Source organism: Oryza sativa, chromosome 12, assembly GCF_034140825.1.
Source record: "Oryza sativa Japonica Group chromosome 12, ASM3414082v1".
NCBI classification, from domain to species: Eukaryota; Viridiplantae; Streptophyta; class Magnoliopsida; order Poales; family Poaceae; genus Oryza; species Oryza sativa.
Genome location: NC_089046.1, coordinates 24,387,356 through 24,404,062, shown reverse-complemented (window position 1 = coordinate 24,404,062; position 16,707 = coordinate 24,387,356). Strand labels below are relative to the sequence as shown.

Below are 16,707 nucleotides of genomic sequence, written 5' to 3'. Positions count from 1 at the left end.
GTTCCGGAAAATCCTTCCGAAGCTGTCTCCGCCTGAACCGGTACCTCCTCAACGACATCCGTATGAACCGGTACCTCCTCCACAGATGGTGGAGTTGGAGCCGATCCGGAGGTACCGTCAAACCCCGACATGTAGTTGGGGTCGAAATCACCCAAGGTGAACGACGGCGACTGGTATGGAAAGTTCGGATCCATTCTGAAAATTTAAACCGACATAAACAAATTTTCGAATATTTATTGAATTCACAAACACAATACAAATAATACACAAATTTGAATATTACTTACATCTTTCCAACCGCGAGCTCTTCAAACCTCTGCGATCAAACTGTTGAACTACGAAACTAATTTTGATTTTTGACAAAATTTGAGCAAATTTTGTCAAAATCAAAAAAAATGCACACTTGAGAACAAAGAGAGCACTTAAAACACTTGAGAGCACAAGATGAGGAGTGTGGGATGAGGAGAAATGGCTGGGGTTCATGCCCTATTTATAGGGCGAAATTTGAGATTTTTTGGAATTTTTTCGAAATTTTTATGAATTTTTTAGCCTCCCAACGGTTATTTTCAAATTTGAACGGTCAAATAGCCGTTAGTGCCACGTGGCGCCTTCCCATTCGACCGCCGCCCGCCCTGTCCGCGCCTGACGGGCCGCCGGCGTGCCGTGCCGTGCCGTGCCGCGGGCCGTGCCGTGCCGGCCCGCTACAGTAGCCGTGTCGTGCCGTGCCGGCCCGCGGGCTCGGCCAGCGGCCCAAGCACGGCACGGCTACTCGTGCCGTGCCGGCACGGCCCGTTACTGTAGCAGGCCGTGCCGGGCCGTGCCTGCTACAGGTTCGGCCGTGCCCCGGGCCGCCCGTTTGGCCCGGCCCATTTGGCCACCTCTAAACAGATTAAACATGGGGCCGTTGATACATGTCTCTGACAGGCATAGTAAAGTCTCCTCCCCTTACAAACACAGGTAGAATAGACCTCGCAGTTACCAGAGTTCAAGTGACATTACAGATATCCAAATGTTCATTCGATCTTCACATCCATTATTCACTAACATTACAGAGAGTTCATGACCAGTTCATCATCTCAGCAGTCTCGATTGATCGTCGAATTTACCGCAGTAGTAGGATTCAGTAAGCTGCAGACAGAAGCAGCAGTGGACAGAGGTCACCGTCGTCCCCTTCAGCTGATTTACTCGAGCTCATTTCTAGGTCAGTGGTGGCACAGGATCTTTCCCATGTCGCCTGGGGCGCCTGGGATTCGCCATTTTGCGCTCTGGAGAAAAGGCAATAGCAAAATGGGTTTAGAACAAAGTCATGTGGAACCTCTTTTTTTACTGCAAAAAAGAGTGTATTTTTGGTGCATTTCTGGTATATCTCATGACTGTTCAAGTGATCAGGGAGACAGATTGCGTACCCCCGATATCGATGAGCCTATCCAGTCGTGCCACGACGTGCTTTGCATAGGTGCAGTCGTGAAGCAGGCTGTGGTGCGCCCTCAAGCGCCTGAGTATTAGCTTCCGCTGCCACTCGTCGCAGGTTTCAATCACCTTCTGTACAACGTAGTTAGCATATTGGTCGTTCACCATAACCTGCATTATCCACAGAAATATATAAGACCAGATTCACAATGGTTGTATCATTTTCAAGAGCATTTAAGTACCAGTGTAAACTGTTTTTTTTCTTTCAAAAAAGTATGGATGCTTTTCAGGAACCATTGTAGAGTGGACAAGAAGCTACACTTCATGCTAATAACTTTGATGTAACTTCCATGTGCTGGAAGATTCATTTCAAATTATTTTTATGTTCATTTTAAGTTCTATCATTTCTATGAATACATCTAGCCACCTAAGCATCAGATATTCAGAAGAAGGTTGATATATACCACAAGAGCCTCGGTTTCACCACTTCTGACGAGGTCCGTTGTGCCGATGACCTCATTAATGATCTTCTGTTTTTCATCATAGCTACCAAATATTAAGCACTTTTCAATGACATTAGAGGCGAATTTTTGCTTGCTCATGGCCACAACTCTCCCAATAAATTTCTTTATAATTGCAGATCGCACAAGGGCTTTCCCGTGCTGCAATATGTTCTGCAAAAGAAATAAATCAAACAACAAGGTAAATGGGAATGCACATCCGGTACAAAAAATTCATAGCAACCCCCATCCATGTATGGTAGGTAAGAAAATTTGCAGATCCTGCAGCTTCTTAGAACAATATATGTATAGTAGTAATGAATAATGAATAACATCAAGAAGGCAATACAAACTGACTGACCTGCACAACATAGTTAGCGTATTGATCTTTCGCCATATAGTAAACCTCCTCTATAATCTCTTCTAGAAAGATCTCCTGGATCGATGAATCAAAGTACTCCAGAATTCTCTGAAAATAAATGGGGAGGATGACATATGGATTAGTTGACTCCGTGCTACAAATGCATTGCAAATTAGCGAAAAAGTAATGAATTAAATTACCTGGATGACACGGCATCCGTATGGATGGACTGATAACTCCACAACACGCCCATACATGCTCTCCACAAAGAACTGTATGAATCGTGGTGGCACATGCTCTATACATTTCTGGACAACATGGTTTGCATTTGGGTCATGTATACATTTCATGATATTACTATTGAGCTCCTTGGCAATCTGTATCTTCTGATCTAGATCACTAAGCTCTACAGCCTGCATAAGAAAGCAAGGGGCAAGAAAAGGAGTTGTGGGCATTAGCTAACCAAACATAACACTTCAAGGAAAATAAAGAACTTAATTATGTGTTCTATTAATACATAGATGATAGACAAACTAAAACAATGAAGGTGCTTTGTTTCTAACAGTAGCATAGGCGCACATGGGCAAAAGTACACGCCACTTCAAAATATGGTAATTATTCCCAAAAACGGTAGATTGGGGTAATCTTTTCTTTGATAAATGTCAGTACCTTCAGTTTTCCCCTATTATCAATGATGTCCTCCTTTACTCACCAACCTCATTTGTCGACATCTAAACTTTATTTATTTCCCTTGTCCTATATACATTATGTGTCTGTTTCTCTGCTCAAAATTGGTCGAATTTCTTTTGACCGTTGATGGAGATCCAACCGCCCAGATTCTCCTATCTTCCCTATATAATCCCACCTATGTGACCCAACACTCCAACCCTAATCCCCCTAGCCGCCGCCTCGATCAACCGCTCCTACGCTGCCTCCATCTCCCTCGCCGGCACCAGGGCTGCTCCTGGTGCCGGCGAGGCCCTTTGTGGCTGCCACCTCTTGTGCAAGTGAGAAATTTGATTCCACCACCTCATACTTTCTCCTGCGCCACCCCTCCACCGCTATGACTGCCATCTTTGATCTTTCCATCTCAAGTTGCCGCCAGATCTGCTACTTATCACCACCCACCCTACTCCCTACCTTCTGGGGTAGGGAGCTCTGGTAAAGGCCAACTCTTACCTGGTAAACTTGAGCACTGACCCATCAGTGTTGGTGGGGATGCAGCAGGTGAAGGGGAGTGTATCAAAGTGGAACAATCAAGAGATAGGAGTCCTTGATGTGAAACTGACACAGCTGATAGAAGTGGACAACGCCGCTCAAGAGCACAAATCAGCAAGAAAAATTCAAAGGTGTGAAATTCGACTAATCCCCTTCCCCTAATCATACCCCCGTTCAAGAGAATACCAGACTGAGATTTAGATCTTTATATGAAGAAAATCAGATATGCAACAGTATGAAGTGATATTAGACATGAAATGCACATTACCCTCTGGACTACTCGACACCCGTATAGTTGACAGCTTAAGCTCGAAACACTTCCAAAAAGGCAAGCTGTAATTTCCCTTCTTTGAAATGGGGCTCCATGCTCGATCATCTGGTGGAAAAGGAAATAAATATAAGTGTGTGAATTTTCTAGTGTCTGCTTACATATTCAAATGTAGAAAGTTGAAATCATTTGGAGTAAAACCTTTTGCAGCACATAATTTCCAAATACATCAGTCACCATTTCAAGAAAATGAGGCATGATTTCTTTAAAGACCATGAGTTTCTCATCAGGTGTCGCTGTTGGAAGCTTCTGCTGTATAAAGCGGCTCCCACACTGATCAATGCTGCAAAAGAGAAAACAAGAACAGCAATGTGGCCATCAGAAAACATAGTTTTATGTCTTGCATACATGTGAATGGTTCTTTAGCAGCCTATCATCTGCAACTTCAGAGTTGATACAAAGTTCACAGACCTGCATTGAAGCACATGGCCTTCTATGTGAAAAAGCCGGTAATTCCCTTTGTTTAAGCTGCTGAACTTCCTATGTAATAGAAGGGCATTGAGTTCCTCATTATTTAGCCTTTTGGAATCATGTATGTGTGCGACATCCACATCAGATCTTTCAAAACCTGAAGTGTCATTCTTATGAGAAAGCTCAGTACCACAGCCAGGTGTTGGATGACTCTCTTGATGTGGCATCTCCCTTTCCATATCAACACCATAGCATTGATCTACTGTATTCATGACACGGGCTGGAATACGAGAAGGATGATAAAATGAAAGGAAGAATGCTTCATGATCCTTTACTATATCAAGAAATTCCTCAGTTGGGTTCATCCTGACAGAAGTCTCATCATTGCCATAAAATGGATGTGCTTCAGATGCAGCTGCTCTCTCATGATGCCTCTGAAGCTGCCTTTGAACCTGCCTCTGAAGTTGCCTTTCAAGTTGCCTCTGAAGTTGCCTTTCAAGTTGCCTCTGAAGCTGCCTTTCAACCTGCCTCTGAAACTGCTGCCGAGCACTCAACATGTTTGAATTTATAGTGTCATCCAGACCCCTTTGTTGAACATATTGGGGTCTCCGTTCTGCAGAATCAAAGTTCACTTGGTGGCTTCGCCTTGTGGCTTGAGGTAGAACAGATGTGGCATAGGCCTCCCTTGCATGTGTTCTCATTCTTAGAGGCAAGGTGGAATTAATATTGTATCCATCTGGTTGGTATATTGAAGATAAAACAGTGCCCTGATGATCAGGATTACCACCAGAACTTGAACCTCCAGACATGGAAGAAAGAGGACTTCCTAGCAGAGAACTGGCACCTCCTGATACTGTATTGAAAGGGCGAGGAGGACCCATCGTGGTTGATGAGCTACCAGAACCTGGTGAACATTTGACAGAAGCACTATTCAGTTGTGAGGATTCAGAGCTTTGACGGCGCAAAAAGGAAGATGTTCTTGGCAACTCGTTATATGTGCCAAAAGAGTGAGATTCAGTGTTTTCACGGAGAGAAATTTGTCTCCGAAGATTTTGCTGGTTGAAATCAGCATTTCCCATCATTGTCTCACTCTGCAAGTTGATCCTTGGCAATTCACCAGAGATGACATTAGTACTAATTCTGCGAGACGAGGATGGCCTGAACAGTTCCATCTGGGAATCATCATGAGGTCCAGTCCATAGACTGCTATTGCTGCTTTCATATAGGGACCTGTGTGATGCTTGTCTTGTAACCCGAGGAGCAAACTGCCTCTGTATATTGCTGGCTGCAGACTGATGACCAAAAGCTGAATATGTTTCTGTAACATCAGAATGCAGGGACTGTTGTGATGGTTGCCTTACAACCTGAGGAGCATACTGAATCTGCATGCTGTTAGCTGAAGTTTGGTGATCCAAAGTGGAGTATATTTCCGAAACATCAGCATGCACCCTATCACCCAGGTTGGGAGATTTGTTCTCTACATCCCTGGAGGAAACAGCTGTGCTGCGAAGCAGGGACATACCTGGGTTGCTATCCCCAACATTTTCTTGGTAACAGGGCTCTTTAACATGGGATGTCATTGAGGTGGATGCAGCTTCGATTGTTGGTTGCAATGAAGGATGGGTGCGATGCATCCTTGGATTGTATTCAGGGTGCTCTAGCAACTGTCTCGCCATATATGGGTGTTGTGAAGATGAACTGGCACTTGTACCATGTGAGACAGAAAACACAGGATGGTAGGGCTTAGCAGAAAGAGCATTTACCATGTTTTGCCCAACCTGCACTTGTTGTGGAACTCCTGTTACAGTTATATCTCCAGCATCATCCCTGTTTAATCCTGAGCCTGATTCAAACCTCTGATAACCATCTATTTGTTTCTGAAGCTTCAGTTGGTTGTATTCAGTGTTTTCTTTAGCACTGTTGGTTGGCAAGTTCATCCCTGACAAAGTGCTAGTGAGGCTACCAGTATTGACTCCTTCAAATGAAGATGAGGCAATGATTTTATCACGGAGATCACTGAGTCCAGTCAGTTGATAAGGGTTTTTGCTTCCATATAAGGCTCTATGTGATGGTTCTTTTGCAGTTTCACAAGCAACTTGCATTTCTTGACCAGAATTTCCAATATATTTGGCCTCTCCTGATGAACTCACAACATGTTGGGAAGATGAATTGCTGGAACTAACACCTTGAGTCACAGGAAATACAGGGTGGTATGGCTGAGCAGAAAGAGCCTTCGCCATACGTTGCTCAAGCTGCTTTCCTGATTTGGCTAGTGGACTCCCTTTACCTGATAAACCTCCAATGGCATCTCTGTTCAGTTCTGACCAGGATTCGGTGTTTCCATCAGCACTTGTTTGTTTTTGAAGCTTCAGCTGGTTGAATCCAGTGGCATCAGAGAAGTTATCACTATAGAGGCTTTGAGATGAGGATGACCCAGCCAGTTTATATTGTGAATCCCCTAGTCCAATCATTTGGCCAGAATTGCAGCTTCCATAAATGGCTCTGTATGATGGTTCTTGAGTCTGACAAGAAGCTTGGATCTCTGTGTCAAAGTTTCCAAAATATTTGGCTGCTTCAGACTGCATATCCCAAGAAAAGGGCATGCCTGCAACCTCAGTAGGCGCCTTTTCATCTGGAGCGGACATGTGTTCACCTGGGATATCCTGAGCAGGAAATGGAAAAGGTTTTAGTAAAACAAAAGGAGGTGGTTTACTTATTTGCATAGATTGCATGCAAAATATTTATATTAAATAAAGTAATCCCAGAATTCATATAGTTATTTAATAGATTACCCATTATATGTATTCTATAGCTTTACATTGTGGTAGAGATATTGCAATGGTTGCCATATGATGAAATGGTGCGTTGAATAAATATCATTGAACAAGACAGTCAAACATATCAAGAAGCATAATTACTCTTGGTAGAGGTAAGAAAAATAGCACATCAAGAATCAGTAAGAATAATCATGAAGCAATCTTATTGCTGTAACTTCACAAAATTATCTGGCAAAAATATAACATAAAAGTAGAATTGAATACTCATGATGTCAAAGAACTAATGGTTGATCAATGATCACAGTACAATACAGACATAATGAAAATAACAAAACATGAGGAACAAATCCAAGTATCCTAACAGCACAACATGGTTTTTAGTTCTCTGGCAGAGTTACATTTTCTCATATATCAGAGTCGTCACATTTACTAGCTTATTAATTGCTTGCCCCCAAATTTAAAAAGCTAAGGGCCTTCCTCTTTTATCTATTCCCTGAAGAAGGTATCTCATCTACGGGATTTTTAGTACAGGAGATATTTTCGCAACAATTCTTTGGAACTTTGGACTTAGGGCTGCAAGATAAACATAAATAGAAAAAAATCAATTCACTGAAGGAAAGACATGAATAGGCACAGTTGGTGTAAATCATGAAAAATAATGGTTTTGGAAAAGCTTATAGTGTGTCCAGTGTCCACTCAACTGGGTACTGTTTTTTTTAAATGAAATATAAATTGATGACAGTGCAAAATTATCCTAAGCAAGAGTTTTTATCGGATATAATCTACCAAAGCAATACCAAGACTACTGCTAGTGCTCAACAATACCATGGCGCTAAACCACTGTAGGCATGTTTTGACATACAGAATTAGGCAAACCTGCTATGGAAATACAAATATATTACAAAATATCTTAAGAATGAGTCATACAGCACAAAACCAATGCAATATCTGGCACAATTCGGTAATCCGAGCTAGGTAAGGGAGTTGTACTGACTTACATCATCTTGAGTCCAAATGCAACAAGACAAAGCTTGAGAGCATGATCTAGTTCGGAGTTTTTGCACTATCCAGTGCCTACCAACACACTATACAGAACAATGCAACATCGGCCAATAATATAGAAGAAAACCCCTGAAGGCCTGCTACTTCTAGGAATTCAATCTTTGGCTTTTGCTTTTCAGCCCTACCTTCCGAGTTTGGCCCAACAAAGCCATGTTCGAATAGTTAGGTATATATTTATGCCAGAATTATGCATACAATTTTGTCACATCAAAGAATGAAAGTTGCTGAGGAAGTGAAGTTATTCTTTATTAATGGATCTTCAACCTTGATGCAATACAACATCAATTTCTCGATATATACATTTCTAATGGGTGGTTCTTTTTTCAACTGCATTATATCTTAGCCTACACAACATAGATAGGTTGTAGAACAAGTAGAAAGCAGCAAGTGAACCATTCACTGCACTGTGGCAATACAGACTGTAGCATGGGCTAAGTGACTAGGCCAATGCCAAGACGGATAGTGAATCCCTGACTTTGTTGATTTGTGCATGCCACTATGGTGTGTTTGAAGTCCTTATAGCATCAAAGGGCCATGCAAGATCAGTCGCATGAACTTACAAACACTACTGTTACAAAAGACAACTAATATCATTTCAGTCTGTCATGTGAGCAATTGTTTTTGGCTGTGTTCTCCCATTCCGGGTGGAGAGGCCTGATTTTTAATCCATTTTCTACAAAATGGGAGCACTTGTGTGGTTTGACTCCCTTGTTTGAGCCAGGATCCGAAGTATATGATCTATTCAGTAATTCAACTATTCAAAAATAAAATGAGCATTGTTGAATATTTGCGGAAAAAAAGTTGCATTAAACTAAACCTAATGGAAAACCTCTAGACGCTATTTACACTTAAGGAAGTTGCTAGAATAAATAATTCAATATACAACACTGCCCCTGGCCAGCTAGTTACTACCGACTAGGAACATTGGGACAAGTTACTAGAATGGGATAAATAGTCAAGCGATTTAGATCATCAACAATGGACGGAAGAATGCATGTGTTAGTGTTCTTGCCAATGGTGCGCACAAGCACGTGCAAGAAAACATGGAAGGTGTAGAATTATTTTGTATATGTGGTTTTTGGTTTGCAGTGATTCTCCACAGTAGTCGATATTACAACATACTTAAGAAGACTAAGATAAATTCAAGAAATTGGAAACAATGATGTTGACAGCTTCTGCAGGTTTGAGAAAACCGTGGGCTCATTGAAGGTGACCCATCCCAACGCTGGTGAAGTTGATGCCGCGTTAACTGAGACTTTCAATTTAATTCCTTGTCACCATAGAAGCTTTTCCTTGCCAGAGAAGCCATTGTTGTGGGGAAAATAAAGGTTATCATAAAAAGAATATCCAAAATAAGCTTTAGTTGGAGAAGACATGCTCCAAATAGCATGAAAAATCTTAAAACTACCATAGAAGACATTGATGAGGAATCGCCATTATCATTGACGTTATCAACAACAAAGGGGGTCTTTTCTCGTCGGAAATGACACACTACCGATGATATCCACTGAAATCATAGCTTCCTCCGCTGATTCGACTTAGCCTGTCAGTAAATTCCTTCTTCTTGTCGGCACACCACTAAAGCCATGGGAACAAATGAAAGTAGGCGATAGGCTTCTTGGCGATTCATGACTCATGAGTGTTAATGAGGTCCAATCGGAACACAAAGGAAGGTTGAACAGTTTGTCTGCATACACCTCACAACCCATCCAAGCCATGCACATATTAGGCAAGCTGCCTATCCTAAACCTACTTATTCAAATCCACAGAAATGGCTCAATATGCACAGATTCAACTTAACAAGCCCAATCCCCAAAGGAAACAAAGCCTAAGCTTCCATATGCTTCTGATAGGCTAGTGCTGAAGCCCCAACATTGAAGCCAGACAATGTGATTTCCCCCCTTATTTCCCATAGCAGCATATTACCAGATTTCATAATAAATAAGTAGATTTATTTATTGATTTTCTATCAAGTGGATTCACCAATGTCAATAGCACACACTTCTCCATCAACAAGCACCAGACCATACAAAACCATTCCATCTACTTAAAACTCGAGCAAAATACTCCAATCCAACGCAACGAAATCCCCCTAAAAAGCGCGTAAAATAAGCAGAAGCGGAACGGGGGAGAGAAGTGCAAACCACTCGGCGGCATCCAGCCGTGGCGGCCGGCGGAGACGAGCGGGAGTAGAAACCCGCTCCATCCTCCCTCCCCGCGGCTTCCGTCTACGGCGGCGCGACGCCGGCGGTCGCCCGCCTCCGCCGCGCGCGGCCATCGCCGCTGCCGCCGCCGGCGCACAGTAAAACTAGCAGTCGAACCCAACAGGAGAGGGCTCTCCCCTTATATGGGCCGCACATTTTTTTTCCTGGGCCGATTCGGTACACAAATCTGGGCCCAAGAAAGGCCCAAAAGTTTTGGTGTTTTTCATTTAGCCCCCTCTAGTGCTCGAGATTTACTAACCCGTACAAAACATGCAATATCCATCGATTCCGTGTCTACGTGTTATTTGCAGTTTGCTCTAAAAGGTGGTCAATGCATCAGTTACGTCCTTAATATATTATTAATCTATATAATAAAAAGTTATCACAAAGAATTAAGCTAACTTGAACAACATGGTAAAGGCAAAAAATCAAAATAATTTACTGTATATAATTAATTAATATATAGGCCGGTCTAACTGGAAAGAAGTAAGCCAAGTAAGTAAAAACAAATAGTTAAAGTGTAAAAATTAACGGTCAAATATGCAAAGGAAGAAAAATAAGAGATGAACTTAATTTAGCACACATGCATACCAGCAGCAGATTATCTTAGCTTACTAGCTATACCTGTTTAATCGCATGCTTCCAAAAACAAATTACGATGATTAAAAACAGCATGCAGCTAGCACAATAAATTTGACAGCACATACTACCAGCAAAACAAAAAAAAGATTAATTAATCAGCTGGCATATTTGTATTGTTTTGTAACTGAACTGAAAAAGGTAATTTCCCCCAAACAAAAAGAGAAAGAAAAAGTAATAATTCGAGATCGATGCAGCCAATAGAAGATGACGCCATGCATGCGAGCAAGCAAGCATGGCTACCAAGGATGGATATGTGCATATCTCGTTGGACCTCACCTGCTGCTGCAGCAAGTTCGCCGGAGTAGTAGCTGCCACGGCGGAGCCGCCGCCGCCGCCGGCGAGATTGTCCCACATCGATGGGGCGGCGCCGCCGCCGCCGTGCTCGCCGTCGTCGACGTCGCTCCCCACGAAGCCGAGCTCGCTCATCGTCTCCATGCGGTCGAAGAACTGATCAAGTGGCCTGCTTCCTCCTTGGTGACCAGCCATGGCAGTAAGAGAAACTTGTATTTATAAAGCCCTAGCTATAGCTTTGCCAAGAACAAGCAAAAGGGAACAGCGTTTAATTAGAAATTAACCAACCAAAACTAGCAAGGAATTCGTTGAAAACACTACTCCAAATTAACTAAACATGGAAACTTAATTGAGTTATATATCAAGGGGATAAATAGATCAAAGGGATCGATCTAAATATATTTTCTGAAAAACTCCATGAGAATTGAGCATGCATATGCAACCGTGAAAAAAAAAAAAAAGAAACTGAACATATGTACACACACATGTGGTTAATTAATAACTATACATATATACCTGGCAAATCTTTACTGATCAGTAACAAGCTAGAAAGAACACCAGACAAATAATCCGAGCTTTATTTTCAAGCTGTTCTGCTACTAATTAAAAATCCCTTTTCTCTTTTCAAGCTGTTCTGCTACTAAAATCCCCCCAAACAAATCAAACCTTCACGAAAGCTAATCGAGATGAACTCCCTGCCAAAACAAGAACATATAAAACAAAGAAATGGTTAATTAATCACTCACTCCCCCCAAAACAAAACCAAAACAAAAACAAAAAGAAGAAGATAAATCCGATAAAAATCCTCACGTGATTCATCCAAAGATCCAAACAGCAATCTAGCAAGCAAGCAAAGCAACCCCAAGATCGATCAACCACGCCGCCGCCGCCTCGCTCGCTCGTCTCCCCCAACTCCGGCCAGAACGCCGCCGCCGCCGCCGCCTGGAAACACGACCGCCGGATTCCTCCTCCCCCACAAGAACACCTCAACCGCAAGAGCTAGGAGCTACCAGATCGCCCGATCTCTCTCGATCTCTCTCTCGAGCAAGGCGAGCAGTGACGCGAGGTGGTGATGAGGCGAGAGCGCTGGAAATGGCGATGATGAGCAGGAGAGAGGAGGAGGTGGAGGAGAGGAGACTGACGCAGCGAGCGTTTTATACCGAGTCCGAGTTGGCGAGGGGCTGCGTGGCGCGTGCGGGGCCGTCCGATCTCGATCCGACGGTCCAGATCGGCCGCGGCGGGTATCCTTCTCAGGCGCGCATCTTTTTCAGGAACAACCCTGGGGTTCCGGATATTTATGTACCTATGTGTTGTTAGGTAGCTCTGGTATTAATGGTTGGAGATGGATATAAATATTATATTAAATTTTATTTGTATTTATAAATATTAAAATTCATCATATAGATATACATAGACCATCTCCTTCAGTTACTTTTACTCAAGCATCCGAAAATATTTGGGTGCTTGTCACCGTGCGATTTTGTTTCTGTCCCTCACTGACGGGTGGGGCCACCATGTCAGTATGGAGGTATATTCTGCTTCTCGGTGGCTACTGACATGTGGGGCCCCGGGCTGCGTTCTGGTGGGAGCAAGCGATTTGCTGGTTAGCACCAAAATTAGCATCAGGGTGATTACACCAGCAACGTACGCGTGCACGTAGCACAGAGAAGAAATTGATCCCGATGACAGGTGGGTCCCGACGATGGTTGGGCCCACATGTCATTGTGTAGTGTAGCGGGTGTTGGCGTGACCTCGTGCTGAAGGTGGGGCCCACCTCAGGTACTCCCTCCCCTGCATGAGAGGGGTGTTGGCTGAACGGATCGGGATGTGATATGTAGAGTGTTTTAGGGCTTATTTGCAAAAATGAGTTACACTTAAAGCATCACAAACCTCTCCCAAATACTCCCTCCGTGCCATAATATAAAGTATTTTAGAAGGATGTGACATATTTTAGGACTACGAATCTGGACAGACTCCCTGCACAGATTCATAGTCCTAGGATATATAATATCCCTCCAAAATCTGAGATGGAGAGTACAGTATAAATTACGGGCCGGCATGTGAACTAAACTAATTGAACGAGATATATATGGGCTTATTTGCACACATGAAGATACTCTAATTAAAAAAAAAAGTTTAGGCGTGTGGAGACTTGTTTGGAGTGCATGCAAAGATTTCACATGTTATTTTCTTCAGAAGTTTGCATGAAAAACAGCTTAATTATTTTTTTTTGGCATTCCAAACGTAGTTGGTTGAATACCAATTAAATGGTGAACAAATATTTCAGAGCTAATAAGTTTGTTGCGTTTCTATTTCGTCCTTGATTAATGAACAGTGTGAATCGGCCGATCATAATATGGTTCGAAGTTCACGCCTAAACTAGCAAACAATTTTGACAGATAGCTAGCGAGAAAATCCAAATCAAAACAACCGTTTGTCCCGATCCACACCCTAAAACGGCATCACAAAGGCAATCTCTCCTCCATTTGAACGTTTCTTGCTCATCAATATACAATGTACTTACCACATTTGCTCGACGTTCAAATATTTGTTAGACTATTGTTCTCCTATTAGTAAGAATACATTAATTTTGTAATAAGATCCATTGGCATGAATCTTGATTAGAGCAACCAGCCTCTTTTCATATTCACCTTGGACTCAACTTTTCCATGCTTCTCTTCACACCACATTTCTCCACCTTCTAGTTGTCGCGACAGTAACAAATGGTGAACTCGCATGTGGCCATGGTTAGAGGTGCTAAGATCGGACACAATACCTCCACTATCATGCAAGCACAAGAAAATGAAAGTGCATTGAATGGAAATGCCATATTTATTCGTCCGCAGATATCCTCACTAGAGAAATGCTAGTAAATCAGGGGACAATCCTAACACAACTAGACACCCCAAGATGTCGGTGCCAACTCAACTCGGCTCACCTAGCAAACATTGCAATACAAAAGGGTGATGTCTCCTTTAGTATCCTCCCAATGGAGGTTAGGATCAGTACGTATCTAGCTTCTTCAAAATAATAGTAACGATCTCAAATGGATGGGTCGAAGAAGACAAACTAGGGATCCGACAAACGTCCTAATCTAAGGCCAATTTTTGTCGTCATCCCGAGAGATAACGAGAAGAATAATTCTAACTGTCCGGATGCATGCGGAAGATACTCTTGGATCATGTTTGTTGGCGCTATTCGGTGTCTCCGACAAGAATTATCCACTCCTATAATTGATATATATATATATATATATATATATATATATATATATATATATATATATATATATATATATATATATATATATATATATATATATATATATATATATATATATATATATATATATATATATATGACACTCATATGGGGCACCATGGTGCCCGGGCACCATGGTATCTAATGCACAAAATCACTCAAATTTTTTAAAATTTTCAAATTGTGAGTATATACCTAGTTATAATAATTTGATTCATACCTATACTTATCAACAAAACAACTCAAATTTAACTTTATTTCACAATCCATGATTACATACCTAACAAATTATATGTATGGATGCTATATACCTAGAATCAAAATCTAACAAAAACAAGTTCAAATTCAGTTCAAACTTGCTTTAAACTAGTTAGTAAAGTAGTTAATGTTAATACCTAAGTAATTGAAAAAGTTTCATACTTATTTGAATTGGGTATATACTCAATTTTAACAATGGTGCCCGGGCACCATGGAGCACCAAACAAATTTAATATATATATATATATATATATATATATATATATATATATATATATATATATATATATATATATATATATATATATATATATATATATATATATATATATAACAGAAACTATTTTTTTCTCACAAAATTCAACTTCTATTATGTCCAACATAGGCTTTTGGTAGTCAAATTTATTACATATTGCGAGTTCTAGACTTAGTTCTCCCAACGTCAAATGAATTTAACTGAAGGGCGCATTACCGATCTGTAGAATGAAAACCATAGTTTTATAGAATGGTCATCATAGTTATGATGAATACCGATCGTTTCACACCTTAACTTGTCATTTAGCCATATAGATAGAAAATCCATAAATATAGGCTGCATTGGTGTGTCACAACCAATTAATTAGGCTAAACTAAATAAGTACCCATAAATCTAAGTTGGTTCCAATCATGCGGAGATTATCTACAAACCAAAGCTAAATTTCATGCACGAGCAAAGTGATTATGGCATCACCATTCAACAAGTGGGGCCCTTTTTCTGACTATCACTGGAAAAATTTGCATGTAAATACGACCAAATTAGCATCGTCGAGTGATTACACCAGCAAAGCATGCATCACGCAGCATACACCACCATATGAACCATGGGTTTTTTTTTCTCAATGTCACTTGTTACATAGGAAGTAATTAATCAAATATCCCCATGACAAGTGGGTCCAACGGTGGTTGGGCCCTGTCATGCTCCAGTGTCGCTAGTGTCATGCCCATATGCAGCCGCAGAAGTGGGAAGGTGGGCCCCACCTCAGGTGCTCCCGTCCCATTCATGACGGGAGAGGGAGCAGATCGAGATGTGATTTGTAGAGTGTGTGAGGGCTTATCTGCAAAAGAGTTACTTAATTGAATTTTGTCCCACGGAAAACCAATTTCTACACTCCTACCTACCCCAGCCCATATAACAAGTTTTATCTCTTAAATACTCTTTACCTATCTATCATTATTACTATTTTTTCAATAATGAGAGGTATTTTGGTCATTTCTACCCTCTACTAATTTCACCATTGTCTCTTTGTGGGAGAGGAGTACAGTTACGTATCAAACCATACGAGGTTAAGCCTAAAAAAAAAGAAGATATATATGAGGTTATTTACACAAACGAAGATGCTCCAACAATAACGTTGGCGCGTATGTTTGGAGTGCAAATATATGTGAGATTTCACATGGTTTTAAATTCTTTAGAACTTACCTGAGATATACATGAAAAAACAGCTTAACCTTTTGGCGTTCAAACGTATAATTGGTTGAGAACAAGGTTGATGAACAAATATTTCTCAGATTTAAGTTGGTTTATGTTTCTATTTCGTGCTTTGAATGATGAACGGTGTGAATAGGCCGTTTGAGTGCCCGTTCACGCCTAAACTAATAGTAGTAACAATTTTGATAGCATTTGCTGGAGAGAAAAATCCAAATCAAAACAAAACCTTTGGTCCACACCCTAAAATGGCTTTATACAAAGGCAAACTCTCCTCCATTTGAATATTCTTGTTCATGAATATAAAATGTATTGCACCATCTAGCTAGCTTTACGGTCAAATATTTGTTAGGATATTGTTCTCCTACTATTTTGAATCCATGAAGTAATAAATATATGTTTGATAGAGTTACAACTCCTAATTTTAGCTTCAGGAGTTGGGTTAGGAGTGAAGATATGAAGTAGACTAAAAGGCCATGTTTAGTAGATCTCTAAACTCCAACTCCCAACCCTAAACTC

At 41.2% G+C, this 16,707-nt stretch overlaps 1 protein-coding gene and 2 long non-coding RNA genes across 4 annotated transcripts; 1 reads left to right on the top strand and 2 right to left on the bottom strand.

The window, feature by feature from the left end:
* Positions 1–918: 918 nt before the first annotated feature.
* Positions 919–10,372, bottom strand: LOC4352601 (uncharacterized). Of its 2 annotated transcripts, XM_015764904.3 has the most exons (9): positions 10,212–10,372; positions 4,229–6,891; positions 3,959–4,100; positions 3,758–3,865; positions 2,472–2,684; positions 2,272–2,379; positions 1,875–2,084; positions 1,407–1,581; positions 919–1,265 (listed from the first exon to the last, which is right to left on the bottom strand). In XM_015764904.3, the coding sequence occupies exons 2-9, from the start codon at positions 6,871–6,873 to the stop codon at positions 1,198–1,200; spliced, it is 3,669 nt and encodes a 1,222-aa protein (XP_015620390.1). In that variant the 5' UTR covers positions 6,874–6,891; positions 10,212–10,372; the 3' UTR covers positions 919–1,197. The 2 variants fall into 2 exon arrangements, with proteins under 2 accessions (XP_015620390.1, XP_066162641.1); XM_066306544.1 differs by lacking the exon at positions 10,212–10,372 and having other exon boundaries at positions 4,229–7,161.
* Positions 3,478–4,247, top strand: LOC112937407 (uncharacterized). The gene is made up of 2 exons (XR_003239973.2): positions 3,478–3,620; positions 4,048–4,247. It is a non-coding gene; the product is annotated as an uncharacterized lncRNA (long non-coding RNA).
* Positions 10,373–10,742: 370 nt separating the features above from the next.
* LOC136354804 (uncharacterized) lies at positions 10,743–12,322 on the bottom strand. Its single transcript, XR_010738605.1, has 3 exons — positions 12,015–12,322; positions 11,721–11,899; positions 10,743–11,440 (listed from the first exon to the last, which is right to left on the bottom strand). It is a non-coding gene; the product is annotated as an uncharacterized lncRNA (long non-coding RNA).
* Positions 12,323–16,707: the final 4,385 nt, after the last annotated feature.

Excerpts from the sequence above, each read along its gene's own strand:
- LOC4352601 (XM_066306544.1), bottom strand. The coding sequence starts at position 6,960 with ATGCAATCTATGCAAATAAGTAAACCACCTCCTTTTGTTTTACTAAAA. Across the intron at positions 4,101-4,228 it reads GGCCATGTGCTTCAATGCAG|CATTGATCAGTGTGGGAGCC; the intron begins GTCTGTGAACTT and ends TCTCTTTTGCAG. Across the intron at positions 2,085-2,271 it reads ACGCTAACTATGTTGTGCAG|AACATATTGCAGCACGGGAA; the intron begins GTCAGTCAGTTT and ends TTTCTTTTGCAG.